This window comes from Leptodactylus fuscus, chromosome 11 (assembly GCF_031893055.1).
Source record: "Leptodactylus fuscus isolate aLepFus1 chromosome 11, aLepFus1.hap2, whole genome shotgun sequence".
Taxonomy (NCBI): domain Eukaryota; kingdom Metazoa; phylum Chordata; class Amphibia; order Anura; family Leptodactylidae; genus Leptodactylus; species Leptodactylus fuscus.
In genome coordinates this window covers 7,845,530-7,864,982 of record NC_134275.1, presented here as the reverse complement: position 1 = coordinate 7,864,982, position 19,453 = coordinate 7,845,530, and the positions used below count along the sequence as shown (strand labels likewise).

Sequence of the window (19,453 nt, the reverse complement as noted above, 5' to 3'; positions counted from 1 at the left end):
ATCCAGACAGAAACCCACAGCATATATACTACTGTCCATGTGAACATATGAACACTATGGTGAGATGGCAAAGGAAGGACTATAACAAATTCTTACAGTTTCAGTGTAAATTTTAAACTTTTAAAGCAATAAAATTTCCCAGCTGGTATCCTAAGAGATTGGGTAATAGGTGAGAGTAGCCGCGTTGTATCAGCCATTCTGATGGCCCCTGATACATTGTAGCAGCCTCGCTACTCTCTCCATAAATACTGTCTCCATATTACTTGTAATGATGGTTGGATAGGATGTGATAGGATTGTGAATTCTCCGCAGCAGCTCTCCATTATTCTTCCTACAGAGAAGGTTTGGGGTAACAGAAGTGTATTTAGGAATGTTCATTAGTAAGTGTCTCGAAAAGGCAACAATCCCCATTGTTCTCTTCCTGTATCATCTGGAAACAAAAGTTCCATGAAAAGATTAATAGTATAAAGTATGTTCCTTGGTTGATAAGTTCTAAGTGTTTACACTCCAGTATGTGTAGATACTTTGTTCTCTGATTATGACCTCAGATATGACCTCAGAGTTAAAGGGGGTTTCCTATCACAGAATGTTACGGTATATATATGGACTGGATACTTGGAGGTCCGACCACAGGAATGCCCATGATCATGACTTTCTACCCACTCAATGGGCTGGGCTGGTTACTTTACTCTTATCTATTTTAATATATTTATAAGAACACAATGAGAATGGATAGAACAGCGGGACACTCTATTGACTAATGGAGTTTTCCTACAAGTTTGTTCATTCCTGGTTGTGTCTGATGACGGATCTGTATGGTAAAGGTGCCTGACTCGGCTGAGCGTGCCTGTGTTGTGAATGGGAAGTGTGGAATGAATGTTGCTGTACATAAATGATCAGGATTGAAAGATCTGTAAGCAAACAATACATACAATGGGAATAAGGCTGAGTTGTTGGAGCGATGGCTCAGTCTCAGTGTTGTGCAGGGTAATAATCTGCTATTTGCAGAGAGCAGCCATAAAGCACACTTGACCTGCTCTTTGGAAGGTTTATAGGGTATCCAGACTCTTTAACACATTACCCACTTATGTCTTTAGCCAATAAATAAGTATAGGACTTGACAGAAGATAAGAGCCCACCTAGTCTCTCTGGTCTGGTCTATTCCTACTTGATTTATTAGCACATTCTCTCCTTGCTCTTAGGCTTGACCTTAAGCCTTCATTCTTGCACCTCTACATGGAAATTCAAGGTGATAGATCAAACCTTTCAGCCCTACATTTCTAGACATTAGTAATCCTCTCTGTCTTAATGAGAACGAATGTCAACGAGTCTTCGTATTACTTCAGACAAGGGGCTTTTCACACCCCTGTGAGTGGACTACCAGGGAATTAGGTGGCGAAATCTACAGGAAATCTTCGGAAGTGTTTTTCTTTGCATAAGCATTTTACAGGGAAACTTAGATGGTTCTATAGGGAGACTTGGTTTCTCACCTGCTGTACATTGGGGGGCAAAACTGCACTCTCAGAAGTCGGATCCCTACCAATCTACATGTACCCCTTATCCTATGGCTAGGAGACAATGTGCCCAGTTTTAAAAGGGGTTATCTGGGAATTTATTTTTTTTTTAAGTTACTTTTCGCCTGAATCTTGGCTTTCCAAGCTCATTGGATGGGTGTTGTTTCCGATTATATGAAGGAGTAGCTGAGGTTGGATGAAGACACAAGGTCTAAGTAAGGAAGCCCAGTCTGGGATTATGAAGGACGATACTTTGAACATATAAGATACAAAGTAGCAACATAAAATCTTAAGATTAATCTACAAAATAAACAAACTTCAGAATCGTTCCTGGCTACAATGATGTAAGAAGATGTTTTAACATGTTAGATCTTATAGTTATAATGGGGTAATTTATATTGGAACTTACAAGGTCACTTGGGGTCGGTTTTGTTACTGATTTGGGCAGTAAATGTCATTAATGGACTAGAGACTGATACACAAAGCCATCATGTCGTAAACTCGCATTCATTAGCCAAATGTGTTTCTAATGAACCTACAAGTAAACCAAGTTTAGGATCGCTGTCCCAGTCTTACCCTTGCTGACCCTGGGCATTCTCTGGAGCACCCGCCGCTCCCCTCTATACTATCTATGGATTTGGGGCCCTGCATAGAAAACATTTGATCATTTTGTCCTTACATCAAGTTCTGAAACTTTGTTTGTTGTGGTCACTTTGATCAGGTCCCTGGGAATTAGTATAAAAAAAACGGAAGGGGAGTTTTTCATAATTATCTTAAAATAATTATATTCATATGATGGTAATTTATTAGAACCGATGACAATGAATATCTAATATAGATATTTGCTATATACCAGTGACTTATAAAATATATAACGTTCCCATGTGATACTTTTCAACTATTTCATTTCTTCTATGGAAGGATAACATTAAACTTGACAATGATCGCAACTTCAGGGGGAAGAAAGCGCCATCTGCTGGAAGGTTTTACAAACTTTCAAGATTGTTGTGGGACATTTGTAACGCTAATTGAAAACATATCTGAAAATAAGAAAAAAAAATCTATAGCCCGGCCAAGCAATTGTATTAGTACATAGCTGAAATAGCTTTCTTCATAAAGAAAACACGGACAATGACGTAGCACTGGAGAGCGCTTTGGCTTTTACCAATGGGAAGGTATCCAGACAACACTTAGAAGAGAATCACAACTGTATGCAGAGAGTAACCAATGCTTGTAGTACAACAGCGGATAAGATTACAATAAGGCTACGGGCAGGTCAATACAGGTGACCCAGTTTGGCCTAGTCATGCATATTCGATGCAATATTACTACAATACAACCGAAAACAGGTTCAGCTCACCTTTTGCATCCAGTCATACAATATATATACATTTCCACCAAAGAAGTTTCCATCCATATTGCTTAGTACAATCAGGGTGCTGGCGGATGCCAACAAGCCTTGATAGGGGTATATAGATACAGATATACCCCTATACCCTGGATGAAGAAAATCAATGCTATGACTATGTAATTGTATATGGTTATCCATTTAATCCCTATTGGTGTTACCTGGTACCATCATACAATAGGGGAGATGGTCACATTTCATCCTAGGTTGTCACATTGGATGATAAGTCATTTGGTGTCAATACTAGCACATCCACATTGTCTAGGGCAGTTTATATAGGATACTGTAATTGTTAGGTATCCCCCACCTTAATGCTGGGGGGGTGGGGGGCATTTTCATAGTGGATATAGTAGATTTATCTGATAACTACCCCCTCTATACACTTTCTAGGAATTCCCTCTGAACCTGATACATTCTCCAGAGACTTCGATATTGTGGTTACAATGTGTCAATATTTGTGACATAGAAACTAAAAAATAACTATAAAACATAAACAAATCTAAAATGAGTAACATCCACCAATCCACATCAGCCTGCCGCTGGTCCTGGGGATGTGTGATCCATTTGGAGATGTGCAACCAATCACACACCTGGCACTGGCAGTAAAACCTCTATAGCCAATCCACACATTACAGAGCCACATGCACTGGAGCTGACGGTCACTGCCTCTTCTTACCTGAGTTGCACTGGAATCCTTGCAACAAGATAAGAGCCAGAGCCACAAAGTGCTTGATCAGCATGATGACAAGGGATGATCATACAGCATACAGGTCCATAAATGTGAAGATCTCAGCATGCAATAATCCCTGGTCCAGGATACACAGTGTCAGTAACAGGTCCTATGCACTGGAGCTGTTCACAGAGCTCATGATCCAGACTTGTTTGTGCCTCTGCCTGCAGGTGCTGTATGGAGCTGAGCACAATAGAAGATCCCTCTGCAGGCTACAGCTCCAATAACTTTTCCCCTCTAGCTCTGGACAAAGTTTTCTCTTTCCAGCTGCCACCCCCTGGGATTGAGGTTGACTGCTCACACTATACACACAGACAGTGATAGAAGCTTTACATGGCCAGTGAGGAGGAGATCCTGTCTGTCCTCTGCTGTCTGGTGCTGGGATGTTTGCTACAAGCTCAGATTCTTATACAGAACACAAGAGGAAGGAGATACGTCAGACGCAGCCAAGGAACCTCTCGTGCCACCAATGCCTTCAAGGCAGCTTTTCCTGGCTCTACTGAAGCCAAAGATTGCACAGATTGTGCTGAATACTCCGGTCTTAAAGGATCTCAGTGCAAAAAATCCTGTGACCCTTCCTGCCCTTTCATAGATGGCTCATTGACAGGTAGATTACAGGTATTTGGTGCAGATGACCTCAGGGAATTAACTATTGCACTGCTAAACTGACCTGGACCTTGTAAGAATCCTAGTTCGAAATCGCTTTATGTTAAGGAAAAATAACAAAAAGTTGCTGATGTGACGTCATAGTCACAAAGGGTCAAACTGACCCATCGGGGGGCCTGGGGAACCCTGGCTCTGAAAGGATACATTTCTCACCAATACTTGAGGCTTTATACAAATTTTGTGGATACAAATACCCTGGAAATCCATAATATACAATATAGATAGTCACATCTGTATCACAATGTATCAAAACTCCTACATGCAGGAAACCCTGCAGATCCTACGCTAGACAATGGGATCTTTTACGCTCTGTTGATGTCCCTCATTTTAAACGATGATGGATCAGAACAATAGAAGACAGTGCTATTATGAACATGGCCTAAGGGGTCTGTCTGGGACTTATTGTGCAGATACGAATGTCTGAGACCTTCTGCAGGAGAGATCCTGAATTGCTGAATGACAGAGTAGGAACGAGGACAGGTGCTTCTATGTATTGGCTGGTGGGCGCAGTCTTACCTGTTTGGGCATTATACCTGGCATTTATCTTGTGAAGCGCATGTTCATACAGTGGAAATGGAAGAGAAGTTTGAGGTAGACGACTGGCTAAAATTCCTCTTCCATTTCCACTGATAGGCTCAGATGAATAGACCCATAGGTAACTCTGCCCCATAAAATATACCACTATTCTAAATGGCACATGTTATATAGGGGCCCCATTACAGAGTCTGCATTGAGGTCCGGGGGCTTTACGTTACACCTCTGAACACAATGCTTATTTTTTCGGCATCTTGCTTTATTCGCTGCCCCTTATTGAAAATAAGTCGGAATAAGGGCAGAAATTAAGGTGCAATCACCCTCAAAATCAGCCCCAAATACCCCTGTATAAATGGAACCCAAGGCATAATGTGGGGCACTTACTCTTCAGTGGGCACGACATGGAGCATTATCATTTAGGGGATATTAGACCATTATAGGGGCGCAGTGTTCAACTGTATAATATTTCTATGGGCACAATTCTCAATTGGCAGAACAAATCATATGTGGCACTATTATATATTGTTATAGGGGGCGCTGTGTGGGGTACTGTTATATATTGTTATAGGGGGTGCTGTGTGGGGTACTGTTATATATTGTTATAGGGGACGCTGTGTGGGGGTACTGTTATATATTGTTATAGGGGGCGCTGTGTGGGGTACTGTTATATATTGTTATAGGGGACGCTGTGTGGGGTACTGTTATATATTGTTATAGGGGGCGCTGTGTGGGGTACTGTTATATATTGTTATAGGGGGCGCTGTGTGGGGTACTGTTATATATTGTTATAGGGGACGCTGTGTGGGGTACTGTTATATATTGTTATAGGGGACGCTGTGTGGGGTACTGTTATATATTGTTATAGGGGGCGCTGTGTGGGGTACTGTTATATATTGTTATAGGGGGTGCTGTGTGGGGTACTGTTATATATTGTTATAGGGGGCGCTGTGTGGGGTAATGTTATATATTGTTATAGGGGGTGCTGTGTGAGGTACTGTTATATATTGTTATAGGGGATGCTGTGTGGGGTACTGTTATATATTGTTATAGGGGGTGCTGTGTGGGGTACTGTTATATATTGTTATAGGGGGCGCTGCGTGGGGTACTGTTATATATTGTTATAGGGGGTGCTGTGTGGGGTACTGTTATATATTGTTATAGGGGGTGCTGTGTGGGGTACTGTTATATATTGTTATAGGGGACGCTGTGTGGGGGTACTGTTATATATTGTTATAGGGGGCGCTGTGTGGGGTACTGTTATATATTGTTATAGGGGACGCTGTGTGGGGTACTGTTATATATTGTTATAGGGGGCGCTGTGTGGGGTACTGTTATATATTAGAGATGAGCGAACACTAAAATGTTCGAGGTTCGAAATTCGATTCGAACAGCCGCTCAATGTTCGTGTGTTCGAACGGGTTTCGAACCCCATTATAGTCTATGGGGAACAGATACTCGTTAAGGGGGAAACCCAAATCCGTGTCTGGAGGGTCACCAAGTCCACTATGACACCCCAGGAAATGATGCCAACACCTCTGGAATGACACTGGGACAGCAGGGGAAGCATGTCTGGGGGCATCTAACACACCAAAGACCCTCTATTACCCCAACATCACAGCCTAACAACTACACACTTTACACACTCAATACCACCTCTCTGACAGTAGGAAAACACCTTGAAACATGTGTATTTGGCACTTGCAGTGAGGAGAGCTTGTCACCAGCAGTGAATTTGGCCCTTGTAGTAAGTTGAGGTTGGCACCAACATTTGTTTTGAAAATCAGGGTGGATTGAGCCTCTAACCAGCAGAGTTTGGGCAAATTCATGGTGGAGGGAGCCTCTAAACACCCCAGTTTGGGCAAATTCATGGTGGAGGGAGCCTCTAAAAACCCCAGTTTGGACCAATTCATGGTGGAGGGAGCCTCTAACCAGCCCAGTTTGGGCAAATTCATGGTGGAGGGAGCCTCTAAAAAACCCAGTTTGGACCAATTCATGGTGGAGGGAGCCTCTAACCAGCCCAGTTTGGGCAAATTCATGGTGGAGGGAGCCTCTAACCAGCCCAGTTTGGACCAATTCATGGTGGAGGGAGCCTCTAACCAGCCCAGTTTGGACCAATTAATGGTGGAGGGAGCCTCTAACCAGCCCAGTTTGGACCAATTAATGGTGGAGGGAGCCTCTAACCAGCCCAGTTTGAACCAATTCATGGTGGAGGGAGCCTCTAAACAGCCCAGTTTGGGCAAATTCATGGTGGAGGGAGCCTCTAAAAAACCCAGTTTGAACCAATTCATGGTGGAGGGAGCCTCTAACCAGCCCAGTTTGGACCAATTAATGGTGGAGGGAGCCTCTAACCAGCCCAGTTTGGACCAATTCATGGTGGAGGGAGCCTCTAAACAGCCAAGTTTTGGGAAATTCATGGTGGAGGGAGCCTCTAACCAGCCCAGTTTGGACCAATTCATGGTGGAGGGAGCCTCTAAACAGCCAAGTTTTGGGAAATTCATGGTGGAGGGAGCCTCTAACCAGCCCAGTTTGGACCAATTCATGGTGGAGGGAGCCTCTAAAAAACCCAGTTTGGACCAATTCATGGTGGAGGGAGCCTCTAAACAGCCCAGTTTGGGCAAATTCATGGTGGAGGGAGCCTCTAACCAGCCCAGTTTGGACCAATTAATGGTGGAGGGAGCCTCTAAACAGCCCAGTTTGGGCAAATTCATGGTGGAGGGAGCCTCTAACCAGCCCAGTTTGGACCAATTCATGGTGGAGGGAGCCTCTAACCAGCCCAGTTTGGGCAAATTCATGGTGGAGGGAGCCTCTAAAAAACCCAGTTTGGACCAATTCATGGTGGAGGGAGCCTCTAACCAGCCCAGTTTGGGCAAATTCATGGTGGAGGGAGCCTCTAACCAGCCCAGTTTGGACCAATTAATGGTGGAGGGAGCCTCTAACCAGCCCAGTTTGGACCAATCCATGGTGGAGGGAGCCTCTAACCAGCCCAGTTTGGACCAATTAATGGTGGAGGGAGCCTCTAAACAGCCAAGTTTTGGGAAATTCATGGTGGAGGGAGCCTCTAACCAGCCCAGTTTGGACCAATTCATGGTGGAGGGAGCCTCTAAACAGCCCAGTTTGGGCAAATTCATGGTGGAGGGAGCCTCTAAAAAACCCAGTTTGGACCAATTCATGGTGGAGGGAGCCTCTAATTAGCCCAGTTTGGACCAATTAATTGTGGAGGGAGCCTCTAACCAGCCCAGTTTGGACCAATTAATGGTGGAGGGAGCCTCTAAACAGCCCAGTTTGGGCAAATTCATGGTGGAGGGAGCCTCTAACCAGCCCAGTTTGGACCAATTAATGGTGGAGGGAGCCTCTAACCAGCCCAGTTTGGACCAATTAATGGTGGAGGGAGCCTCTAACCACCCCAGTTTGGACCAATTCATGGTGGAGGGAGCCTCTAACCAGCCCAGTTTGGACCAATTCATGGTGGAGGGAGCCTCTAAAAAACCCAGTTTGGACCAATTCATGGTGGAGGGAGCCTCTAAACAGCCCAGTTTGGGCAAATTCATGGTGGAGGGAGCCTCTAAAAAACCCAGTTTGGACCAATTCATGGTGGAGGGAGCCTCTAACCAGCCCAGTTTGGACCAATTAATGGTGGAGGGAGCCTCTAAACAGCCAAGTTTGGACCAATTCATGGTGGAGGGAGCCTCTAAAAACCCCAGTTTGGACCAATTCATGGTGGAGGGAGCCTCTAACCAGCCCAGTTTGGACCAATTAATGGTGGAGGGAGCCTCTAACCAGCCCAGTTTGGACCAATTAATGGTGGAGGGAGCCTCTAACCACCCCAGTTTGGACCAATTCATGGTGGAGGGAGCCTCTAAACAGCCAAGTTTGGACCAATTCATGGTGAAGGGAGCCTCTAAAAACCCGTTTGGACCAATTCATGGTGGAGGGAGCCTCTAACCAGCCCAGTTTGGGCAAATTCATGGTGGAGGGAGCCTCTAAACAGCCCAGTTTGGGCAAATTCATGGTGGAGGGAGCCTCTAACCAGCCCAGTTTGGACCAATTAATGGTGGAGGGAGCCTCTAACCAGCCCAGTTTGGACCAATTAATGGTGGAGGGAGCCTCTAACCACCCCAGTTTGGACCAATTCATGGTGGAGGGAGCCTCTAAACAGCCAAGTTTTGGGAAATTCATGGTGGAGGGAGCCTCTAACCAGCCCAGTTTGGACCAATTCATGGTGGAGGGAGCCTCTAAACAGCCAAGTTTTGGGAAATTCATGGTGGAGGGAGCCTCTAACCAGCCCAGTTTGGACCAATTCATGGTGGAGGGAGCCTCTAAAAAACCCAGTTTGGACCAATTCATGGTGGAGGGAGCCTCTAAACAGCCCAGTTTGGGCAAATTCATGGTGGAGGGAGCCTCTAACCAGCCCAGTTTGGACCAATTAATGGTGGAGGGAGCCTCTAAACAGCCCAGTTTGGGCAAATTCATGGTGGAGGGAGCCTCTAACCAGCCCAGTTTGGACCAATTCATGGTGGAGGGAGCCTCTAACCAGCCCAGTTTGGGCAAATTCATGGTGGAGGGAGCCTCTAAAAAACCCAGTTTGGACCAATTCATGGTGGAGGGAGCCTCTAACCAGCCCAGTTTGGGCAAATTCATGGTGGAGGGAGCCTCTAACCAGCCCAGTTTGGACCAATTAATGGTGGAGGGAGCCTCTAACCAGCCCAGTTTGGACCAATTCATGGTGGAGGGAGCCTCTAACCAGCCCAGTTTGGACCAATTAATGGTGGAGGGAGCCTCTAAACAGCCAAGTTTTGGGAAATTCATGGTGGAGGGAGCCTCTAACCAGCCCAGTTTGGACCAATTCATGGTGGAGGGAGCCTCTAAACAGCCCAGTTTGGGCAAATTCATGGTGGAGGGAGCCTCTAAAAAACCCAGTTTGGACCAATTCATGGTGGAGGGAGCCTCTAATTAGCCCAGTTTGGACCAATTAATTGTGGAGGGAGCCTCTAACCAGCCCAGTTTGGACCAATTAATGGTGGAGGGAGCCTCTAAACAGCCCAGTTTGGGCAAATTCATGGTGGAGGGAGCCTCTAACCAGCCCAGTTTGGACCAATTAATGGTGGAGGGAGCCTCTAACCAGCCCAGTTTGGACCAATTAATGGTGGAGGGAGCCTCTAACCACCCCAGTTTGGACCAATTCATGGTGGAGGGAGCCTCTAACCAGCCCAGTTTGGACCAATTCATGGTGGAGGGAGCCTCTAAAAAACCCAGTTTGGACCAATTCATGGTGGAGGGAGCTTCTAAACAGCCCAGTTTGGGCAAATTCATGGTGGAGGGAGCCTCTAAAAAACCCAGTTTGGACCAATTCATGGTGGAGGGAGCCTCTAACCAGCCCAGTTTGGACCAATTAATGGTGGAGGGAGCCTCTAAACAGCCAAGTTTGGACCAATTCATGGTGGAGGGAGCCTCTAAAAACCCCAGTTTGGACCAATTCATGGTGGAGGGAGCCTCTAACCAGCCCAGTTTGGACCAATTAATGGTGGAGGGAGCCTCTAACCAGCCCAGTTTGGACCAATTAATGGTGGAGGGAGCCTCTAACCACCCCAGTTTGGACCAATTCATGGTGGAGGGAGCCTCTAAACAGCCAAGTTTGGACCAATTCATGGTGAAGGGAGCCTCTAAAAACCCGTTTGGACCAATTCATGGTGGAGGGAGCCTCTAACCAGCCCAGTTTGGGCAAATTCATGGTGGAGGGAGCCTCTAAACAGCCCAGTTTGGGCAAATTCATGGTGGAGGGAGCCTCTAACCAGCCCAGTTTGGACCAATTAATGGTGGAGGGAGCCTCTAACCAGCCCAGTTTGGACCAATTAATGGTGGAGGGAGCCTCTAACCACCCCAGTTTGGACCAATTCATGGTGGAGGGAGCCTCTAAACAGCCAAGTTTGGACCAATTCATGGTGAAGGGAGCCTCTAAAAACCCGTTTGGACCAATTCATGGTGGAGGGAGCCTCTAACCAGCCCAGTTTGGGCAAATTCATGGTGGAGGGAGCCTCTAAACAGCCCAGTTTGGGCAAATTCATGGTGGAGGGAGCCTCTAACCAGCCCAGTTTGGACCAATTAATGGTGGAGGGAGCCTCTAACCAGCCCAGTTTGGACCAATTCATGGTGGAGGGAGCCTCTAAACAGCCCAGTTTGGGCAAATTCATGGTGGAAGGAGCCTCTAACCAGCAGAGTTGTGGGAAAGCAGGGTGGAGGGAGCCTCTAACCAGCAGAGTTGGTGGAAATCAGGGTGGAGGGAGCCTCTAACCAGCAGAGTTGGGGGAAATCATGTTGGAGGGAGCCTAGTATTAGCAGAATTGTGCAACGCTTATGGTGGATGAATATGAGGATGCGGAGGAATTGGAGAGGTTGAGTACAGACATGGAGTTTCATGTTGGGGTGCTTTACACAGGTGGGCACAAAAATGAAGGCTCTATCCAGTGGTGGTTCATTTTTATCAAAGTGAGCCGGTCGGCACTCTCAGCTGACAGACGGGTGCGCTTGTCAGTGATGATGCCACCGGCTGCACTGAACACCCTCTCAGATAGGACGCTGGCGGCAGGACAGGACAGCACCTCCAAGGCATATAGGGCAAGTTCAAGCCACAGGTCCAACTTCGACACCCAATACGTGTAGGGCGCAGAGGGGTCGGAGAGGACAGGGCTGTGGTCGGAAAGGTATTCCCGCAACATGCGCCTATACTTCTCACGCCTGGTGACACTAGGACCCTCCGTGGCGGCACTTTGGCGAGGGGGTGCCATCAAGGTGTCCCAGACCTTAGACAGTGTGCCCCTCGTTTGTGTGGACCGGTGAGAACTTGGTTGCCTACTGGAGGAACTGCCCTCCCTGCCGCCACTGTCACATGCTGGAAACATCTCCATCATATTCTGCACCAATTGCCTGTGGCAAGCATTGATGCGATTGGCCCTCCCCTCTACCGGAATAAAAGACGAGATGTTGTTTTTATACCGGGGGTCAAGGATAGCAAAGATCCAGTACTGGTTGTCCTCCATGATTTTGACAATACGCTTGTCGGTTGTAAAGCACCCCAACATGAACTCAGCCATGTCTGCCACAGTGTTAGTTGGCATGACTCCTCTGGCCCCACCGGAAAGTTCAATCTCCATTTCCTCCTCATCCTCCATGTCTACCCATCCGCGCTGCAACAATGGGACGATTCGAAGTTGCCCGGAAGCCTCCTGTATCACCATCACATCATCGGACAACTCTTCTTCCTCCTCCTCCTCCTCCTCCTCCTCCATTAAACGCAGTGAAGCGGACAGATGTGTGGACCTACTCTCCAGCTGTGACGGATCGGATGCTATCCCTAACTCCTCTGTGTGATCTGAGTTATCCCTGATGTCAATCAGGGATTCTCTCAGAACACACAAGAGCGGGATTGTAAGGCTCACCATCGCATCCTCAGAGCTCACCCTCCTTGTGGACTCCTCAAAGACCCGTAGGATGTCACAAAGGTCTCTCATCCATGGCCACTCATGGATGTGAAACTGAGGCAGCTGACTTTGTGGCACCCTAGGGTTTTGTAGCTGGTATTCCATCAAAGGTCTCTGCTGCTCAACCACTCTATTCAACATCTGAAACGTTGAGTTCCAGCGTGTGGGGACGTCGCACAAAAGCCGGTGTTGTGGCACATGCAGGCGTTGCTGGAGAGATTTTAAGCTAGCAGCGGCTACTGTCGACTTGCGAAAGTGGGCGCACATGCACCGCACTTTCACCAGTAGCTCTGGAACATTGGGGTAGCTCTTTAGGAAACGTTGCACCACTAGGTTGAAGACGTGGGCCAGGCATGGAACATGTTGGAGTCCGGCAAGCTCCAGAGCTGCTACCAGGTTCCGGCCGTTATCACAAACGACCATGCCTGGGCCCAGGTGCAGCGGCTCAAACCATATTGCCGTCTCATCGAGGAGGGCATCCCTCACCTCGGAGGCAGTGTGCTGTCTGTCCCCCAAGCTGATCAGCTTCAGCACAGCCTGCTGACGTCTACCAACGCCAGTGCTGCAACGTTTCCAACTCGTAGCTGGGGTCAATCTAACAGCGGAGGAGGAGGCGGTGGCGGAGGAGGAGGCGGTGGCGGAGGAGGAGGCGGTAGAGGAGGAGGAGGAGGGGGGTGTTCTTCTCGTGTCCCTGCCAGGAATGTTAGGCGGGGAGACGAGGTACACCGGGCCAGTTTGGGAAGCAGTCCCAGCCTCAACTACATTCACCCAGTGTGCCGTCAGTGAAATGTAGCGTCCCTGTCCGCATGCACTTGTCCACGCGTCGGTGGTCAAGTGGACCTTTGTGCAAAGCGCGGAACTAAGGGCCCGCCTGATGTTGAGTGACACGTGCTGGTGCAAGGCGGGGACGGCACACCGGGAGAAGTAGTGACGGCTAGGGACGGCATAGCGAGGTGCCGCAGTTGCCATCAGGTCCAGGAAGGCGGGAGTTTCAACAAGCCGGAACGCCAACATCTCCTGGGCCAGCAGTTTAGCGATGTTGGCGTTCAAGGCTTGCGCGTGTGGGTGGTTAGCAGTGTATTTCTGCCGCCGCTCCAATGTCTGAGAGATGGTGGGTTGTTGTAAAGAAACGCCTGATGGTGCCTTTGATGGTGCAGGAGAAGGAGATAAGACAGGACCAGGGGAGGATGAGGTAGAAGTCAACAAAGTGGCGGAGGCAGATGAAGTGGTGTCCTGGCTCGTCCTCTGGAGTGCATCGCCAGCACAGTCAGCAGTGGCAGTGGCAGAGGCAGAGGCAGAGGCAGTGGCAGTGGCGTGAACGGCAGGCGGCCTTTGTCCTGCCGTTGCTGCCTGCCACTGATTCCAGTGCTTGGATTCCAAATGACGGCGCATTGAAGTGGTGGACAGGTTGCTCTTCTCAGAGCCCCTAATCAATTTCGAGAGGCAAATTGTGCAGACAACACTATATCTGTCCTCGGCGCATTCCTTGAAAAAACTCCACACCTTCGAGAAACGTGCCCTCGAGGTGGGAGTTTTTCGGGGCTGGGTACGAACTGGAACATCTTGGGAGATTCCGGGTGTGGCCTGGCTTCGCCTAAGCTGCTGACCTCTGCCTCTGCCTCTAGCTACCCTTTTTGGTGCTGCACCTGCCTCAACATCCACACTACTTTCCCCGCTTAACATCCCCCCTGTCCAGGTCGGGTCAGTGTCCTCATCATCCACCACTTCCTCTTCCAACTCCTGTCTCATCTCCTCCTCCCGCACAATGCGCCAGTCAACTGGATGCCCTGACGGCAACTGCGTCACATCATCGTCGATGAGGGTGGGTTGCTGGTCATCCACCACCAAATCGAACGGAGATGGAGGAGACTCTAGTGTTTGAGCATCTGGACACAGATGCTCCTCTGTTAGGTTCGTGGAATCGTGACGTGGAGAGGCAGGTTGAGGGACAATGAAAGGAGCGGAGAACAGCTCTGGGGAGCAGGGACAGTTTGGGTTATTGTTCTGTAAAGCTTCGGAATTTTGGGAGGAAGGAAGACAAGACTGTTGGGTAATAGGAGGAGAGGAGGCAGAGTCTGACTGGCTGCTGGACAATGTGCTGTAAGCGTTCTCTGACAGCCATTGCAAGACCTGTTCCTGGTTCTCGGGCCTACTAAGGTTTGTACCCTGCAGTTTAGTTAATGTGGCAAGCAACCCTGGCACTGTGGAGTGGCGCAATGCTTGCTGCCCCACAGGAGTAGGCACGGGACGCCCTGTGGCTTCACTGCTACCTTGCTCCCCAGAACCATTCCCCCGACCTCGCCCACGGCCTCGTCCACGTCCCTTTCCGGGAGCCTTGCGCATTTTGAATTCCTAGTTAGAAATTGGCACTGTATACCAGTAGTAAAAATTGTGGGTGCACGTAACCCCAATATATTCTTTGAATTCCCAGTCAGACACTGGCACTATATGGCAGTAGCAAGAAATGAGGGTATTTGTATTCCCAATATACTCTTTGAATTCCCAGTCAGACAATGGCACTGTATACCAGTAGTAAAAATTGTGGGTGCACGTAACCCCAATATATTCTTTGAATTACCAGTCAGACACTGGCACTATATGGCAGTAGCAAGAAATGAGGGTATTTGTATTCCCAATATACTCTTTGAATTCCCAGTCAGACAATGGCACTGTATACCAGTAGTAAAAATTGTGGGTGCACGTAACCCCAATATATTCTTTGAATTACCAGTCAGAAACTGGCACTATATGGCAGTAGCAAGAAATGAGGGTATTTATAACCCCAATATATTCTTTGAATTCCCAGTCAGACAATGGCACTGTATACCAGTAGTAAAAATTGTGGGTGCACGTAACCCCAATATATTCTTTGAATTACCAGTCAGAAACTGGCACTATATGGCAGTAGCAAGAAATGAGGGTATTTGTATTCCCAATATACTCTTTGAATTCCCAGTCAGACAATGGCACTGTATACCAGTAGTAAAAATTGTGGGTGCACGTAACCCCAATATATTCTTTGAATTACCAGTCAGAAACTGGCACTATATGGCAGTAGCAAGAAATGAGGGTATTTATAACCCCAATATATTCTTTGAATTCCCAGTCAGACAATGGCACTGTATACCAGTAGTAAAAATTGTGGGTGCACGTAACCCCAATATATTCTTTGAATTCCCAGTCAGAAACTGGCACTATATGGCAGTAGCAAGAAATGAGGGTATTTGTATTCCCAATATATTCTTTGAATTCCCAGTCAGACAATGGCACTGTATACCAGTAGTAAAAATTGTGGGTGCACGTAACCCCAATATATTCTTTGAATTACCAGTCAGAAACTGGCACTATATGGCAGTAGCAAGAAATGAGGGTATTTATAACCCCAATATATTCTTTGAATTCCCAGTCAGACAATGGCACTGTATACCAGTAGTAAAAATTGTGGGTGCACGTAACCCCAATATATTCTTTGAATTCCCAGTCAGACACTGGCACTATATGGCAGTAGCAAGAAATGAGGGTATTTGTATTCCCAATATACTCTTTGAATTCCCAGTCAGACAATGGCACTGTATACCAGTAGTAAAAATTGTGGGTGCACGTAACCCCAATATATTCTTTGAATTACCAGTCAGAAACTGGCACTATATGGCAGTAGCAAGAAATGAGGGTATTTATAACCCCAATATATTCTTTGAATTCCCAGTCAGACAATGGCACTGTATACCAGTAGTAAAAATTGTGGGTGCACGTAACCCCAATATATTCTTTGAATTCCCAGTCAGAAACTGGCACTATATGGCAGTAGCAAGAAATGAGGGTATTTGTATTCCCAATATATTCTTTGAATTCCCAGTCAGACAATGGCACTGTATACCAGTAGTAAAAATTGTGGGTGCACGTAACCCCAATATATTCTTTGAATTCCCAGTCAGAAACTGGCACTATATGGCAGTAGCAAGAAATGAGGGTATTTGTATTCCCAATATACTCTTTGAATTCCCAGTCAGACAATGGCACTGTATACCAGTAGTAAAAATTGTGGGTGCACGTAACCCCAATATATTCTTTGAATTACCAGTCAGAAACTGGCACTATATGGCAGTAGCAAGAAATGAGGGTATTTGTATTCCCAATATATTCTTTGAATTCCCAGTCAGACAATGGCACTGTATACCAGTAGTAAAAATTGTGGGTGCACGTAACCCCAATATATTCTTTGAATTCCCAGTCAGAAACTGGCACTATATGGCAGTAGCAAGAAATGAGGGTATTTGTATTCCCAATATACTCTTTGAATTCCCAGTCAGACAATGGCACTGTATACCAGTAGTAAAAATTGTGGGTGCACGTAACCCCAATATATTCTTTGAATTACCAGTCAGAAACTGGCACTATATGGCAGTAGCAAGAAATGAGGGTATTTGTATTCCCAATATATTCTTTGAATTCCCAGTCAGACAATGGCACTGTATACCAGTAGTAAAAATTGTGGGTGTATATAGCCCCAATTCTATTGCTAGGGGACTTGCAGGGTATTTCTGGGGTGAAGGTGGGGGGGCACACCGTTGGAACGGGTATCGGGGTATATATCGGGTATACGGGAATACACTGACAGTGTATTCCATTCAGGATCCTGGGAAAGCTGGGTTGCGGCGATTGAGCCCGTCAGTGCCACGTTACACTGACAAGCTTCTCCCTGGAATTTAGCTCTTACAAGAGCTGTTGGTTGTCTTCTCCTTCCTATCCTAGCCTGTCCCTGCCTACCCAGAATCTAAGCCCTAGCTAGCTGGACGGAAACCTCCGTCCCCGGTGAATTGCAAGCTCAGAATGACGCGAAGCTGGGCGGCGCTGTTCTTTTAAATTAGAGGTCACATGTTTTCGGCAGCCAATGGGTTTTGCCTACTTTTTTCAACGTCACCGGTGTCGTAGTTCCTGTCCCACCTACCCTGCGCTGTTATTGGAGCAAAAAAGGCGCCAGGGAAGGTGGGAGGGGAATCGAGTAATGGCGCACTTTACCACGCGGTGTTCGATTCGATTCGAACATGCCGAACAGCCTAATATCCGATCGAACATGAGTTCGATAGAACACTGTTCGCTCATCTCTATTATATATTGTTATAGGGGGCGCTGCGTGGGGTACTGTTATATATTGTTATAGGGGACGCTGCGTGGGGTACTGTTATATATTGTTATAGGGGACGCTGTGTGGGGTACTGTTATATATTGTTATAGGGGGTGCTGTGTGAGGTACTGTTATATATTGTTATAGGGGACGCTGTGTGGGGGTACTGTTATATATTGTTATAGGGGGCGCTGTGTGGGGTACTGTTATATATTGTTATAGGGGGTGCTGTGTGGGGTACTGTTATATATTGTTATAGGGGGTGCTGTGTGGGGTACTGTTATATATTGTTATAGGGGACGCTGTGTGGGGTACTGTTATATATTGTTATAGGGGACGCTGTGTGGGGTACTGTTATATATTGTTATAGGGGGCGCTGTGTGGGGTACTGTTATATATTGTTATAGGGGGTGCTGTGTGGGGTACTGTTATATATTGTTATAGGGGGTGCTGTGTGGGGTACTGTTATATATTGTTATAGGGGGCGCTGTGTGGGGTACTGTTATATATTGTTATAGGGGACGCTGTGTGGGGTACTGTTATATATTGTTATAGGGGACGCTGTGTGGGGGTACTGTTATATATTGTTATAGGGGGCGCTGTGTGGGGTACTGTTATATATTGTTATAGGGGGCGCTGTGTGGGATACTGTTATATATTGTTATAGGGGACGCTGTGTGGGTCACTGTTATATATTGTTATAGGGGGCACTGTGTGGGGTACTGTTATATATTGTTATAGGGGACGCTGTGTGGGGTACTGTTATATATTGTTATAGGGGGCGCTGTGTGGGGTACTGTTATATATTGTTATAGGGGACGCTGTGTGGGGTACTGTTATATATTGTTATAGGGGACGCTGTGTGGGGTACTGTTATATATTGTTATAGGGGACGCTGTGTGGGGTACTGTTATATATTGTTATAGGGGGCACTGTGTGGGGTACTGTTATATATTGTTATAGGGGACGCTGTGTGGGGTACTGTTATATATTGTTATAGGGGGCGCTGTGTGGGGTATTGTTATATATTGTTATAGGGGACGCTGTGTGGGGTACTGTTATATATTGTTATAGGGGACGCTGTGTGGAGTACTGTTATATATTGTTATAGGGGACGCTGTGTGGAGTACTGTTATATATTGTTATAGGGGGCGCTGTGTGGGGTACTGTTACCGTATGTACTCAAGTATAAGCCAACTTTTTCAGCACAGTTTTTATGCTGAAAAAGCCCCCCTCTGCTTATACTCAAGTCAGGGTCCAACTCCGGGTCGGACTGGCCCACCGGGGAACCAGTGAATCCCCTGGTGGGCCAGTGCATTGGTCAGGGGCCCTGATCGGTTCCTTAACCAATGCATTTGCATTGGCAAAATGAGGCACGGAGCACAGGACCTGCATACATTAAACGAAGAGGGATGTCCTTTAGTGCTACAGTAATGATATAGGACACTCCCCCTTCTCTAGCAAGAGAGATGAAAGCCCGGGAAGAAGGAGGCCCCTGCTGCTGTGCCTGCAGCGAGGAGAGGAAGCTAGAATAAAGTGAAAGTAAAACACACGGGTACCTGCTGGGGTTACTCTGCCTAGTAATGTCTGGCATTTGGGGTTATTAATTTAGTTTTAGTAACTCCATGTGCCTCACATTAATAGCAGTTAACCCCATCATGTCCCTCATATTAACCCCTGTGTGCCCCATATAAGGGTTAAAATTAGGGGCCTCGGCTTATACTCGGGTCGGCTTATACTCGAGTATATGCAGTATTTTATACTTTCAATGTTCTATATAAACCACCAAAAGGCAACAAATATCCCAAACACGCAATGACTTCAGCTACATGTTACGTTTTATGATTTACTGAGTATTCACTATATCTAATGTAAATGCAAAAAAATCTACCAAAGGATACAAGTAGTCTCTTTCCACCCTCACAATGTAACAATGTAACGCAGCATGCCTCAGGTCTTATTAATGCTGCGCTACAGCAAACCATCCAGACTTCATGTGAT

The 19,453-nt window shown here is 46.9% G+C and overlaps 1 protein-coding gene across 1 annotated transcript in view; it reads right to left on the bottom strand.

Moving 5' to 3' along the window:
• Nucleotides 1-4,029, bottom strand: part of LOC142184819 (vascular endothelial growth factor receptor kdr-like) — a 114,947-nt gene extending 110,918 nt beyond the window's left edge. Inside the window, exon 1 of the mRNA XM_075259913.1 lies at nt 3,599-4,029. Coding sequence (XP_075116014.1) covers nt 3,599-3,662 — 64 coding nt within the window. The 5' untranslated portion in view covers nt 3,663-4,029. The remainder of the gene's footprint in view (nt 1-3,598) is intronic.
• Nucleotides 4,030-19,453: the final 15,424 nt, after the last annotated feature.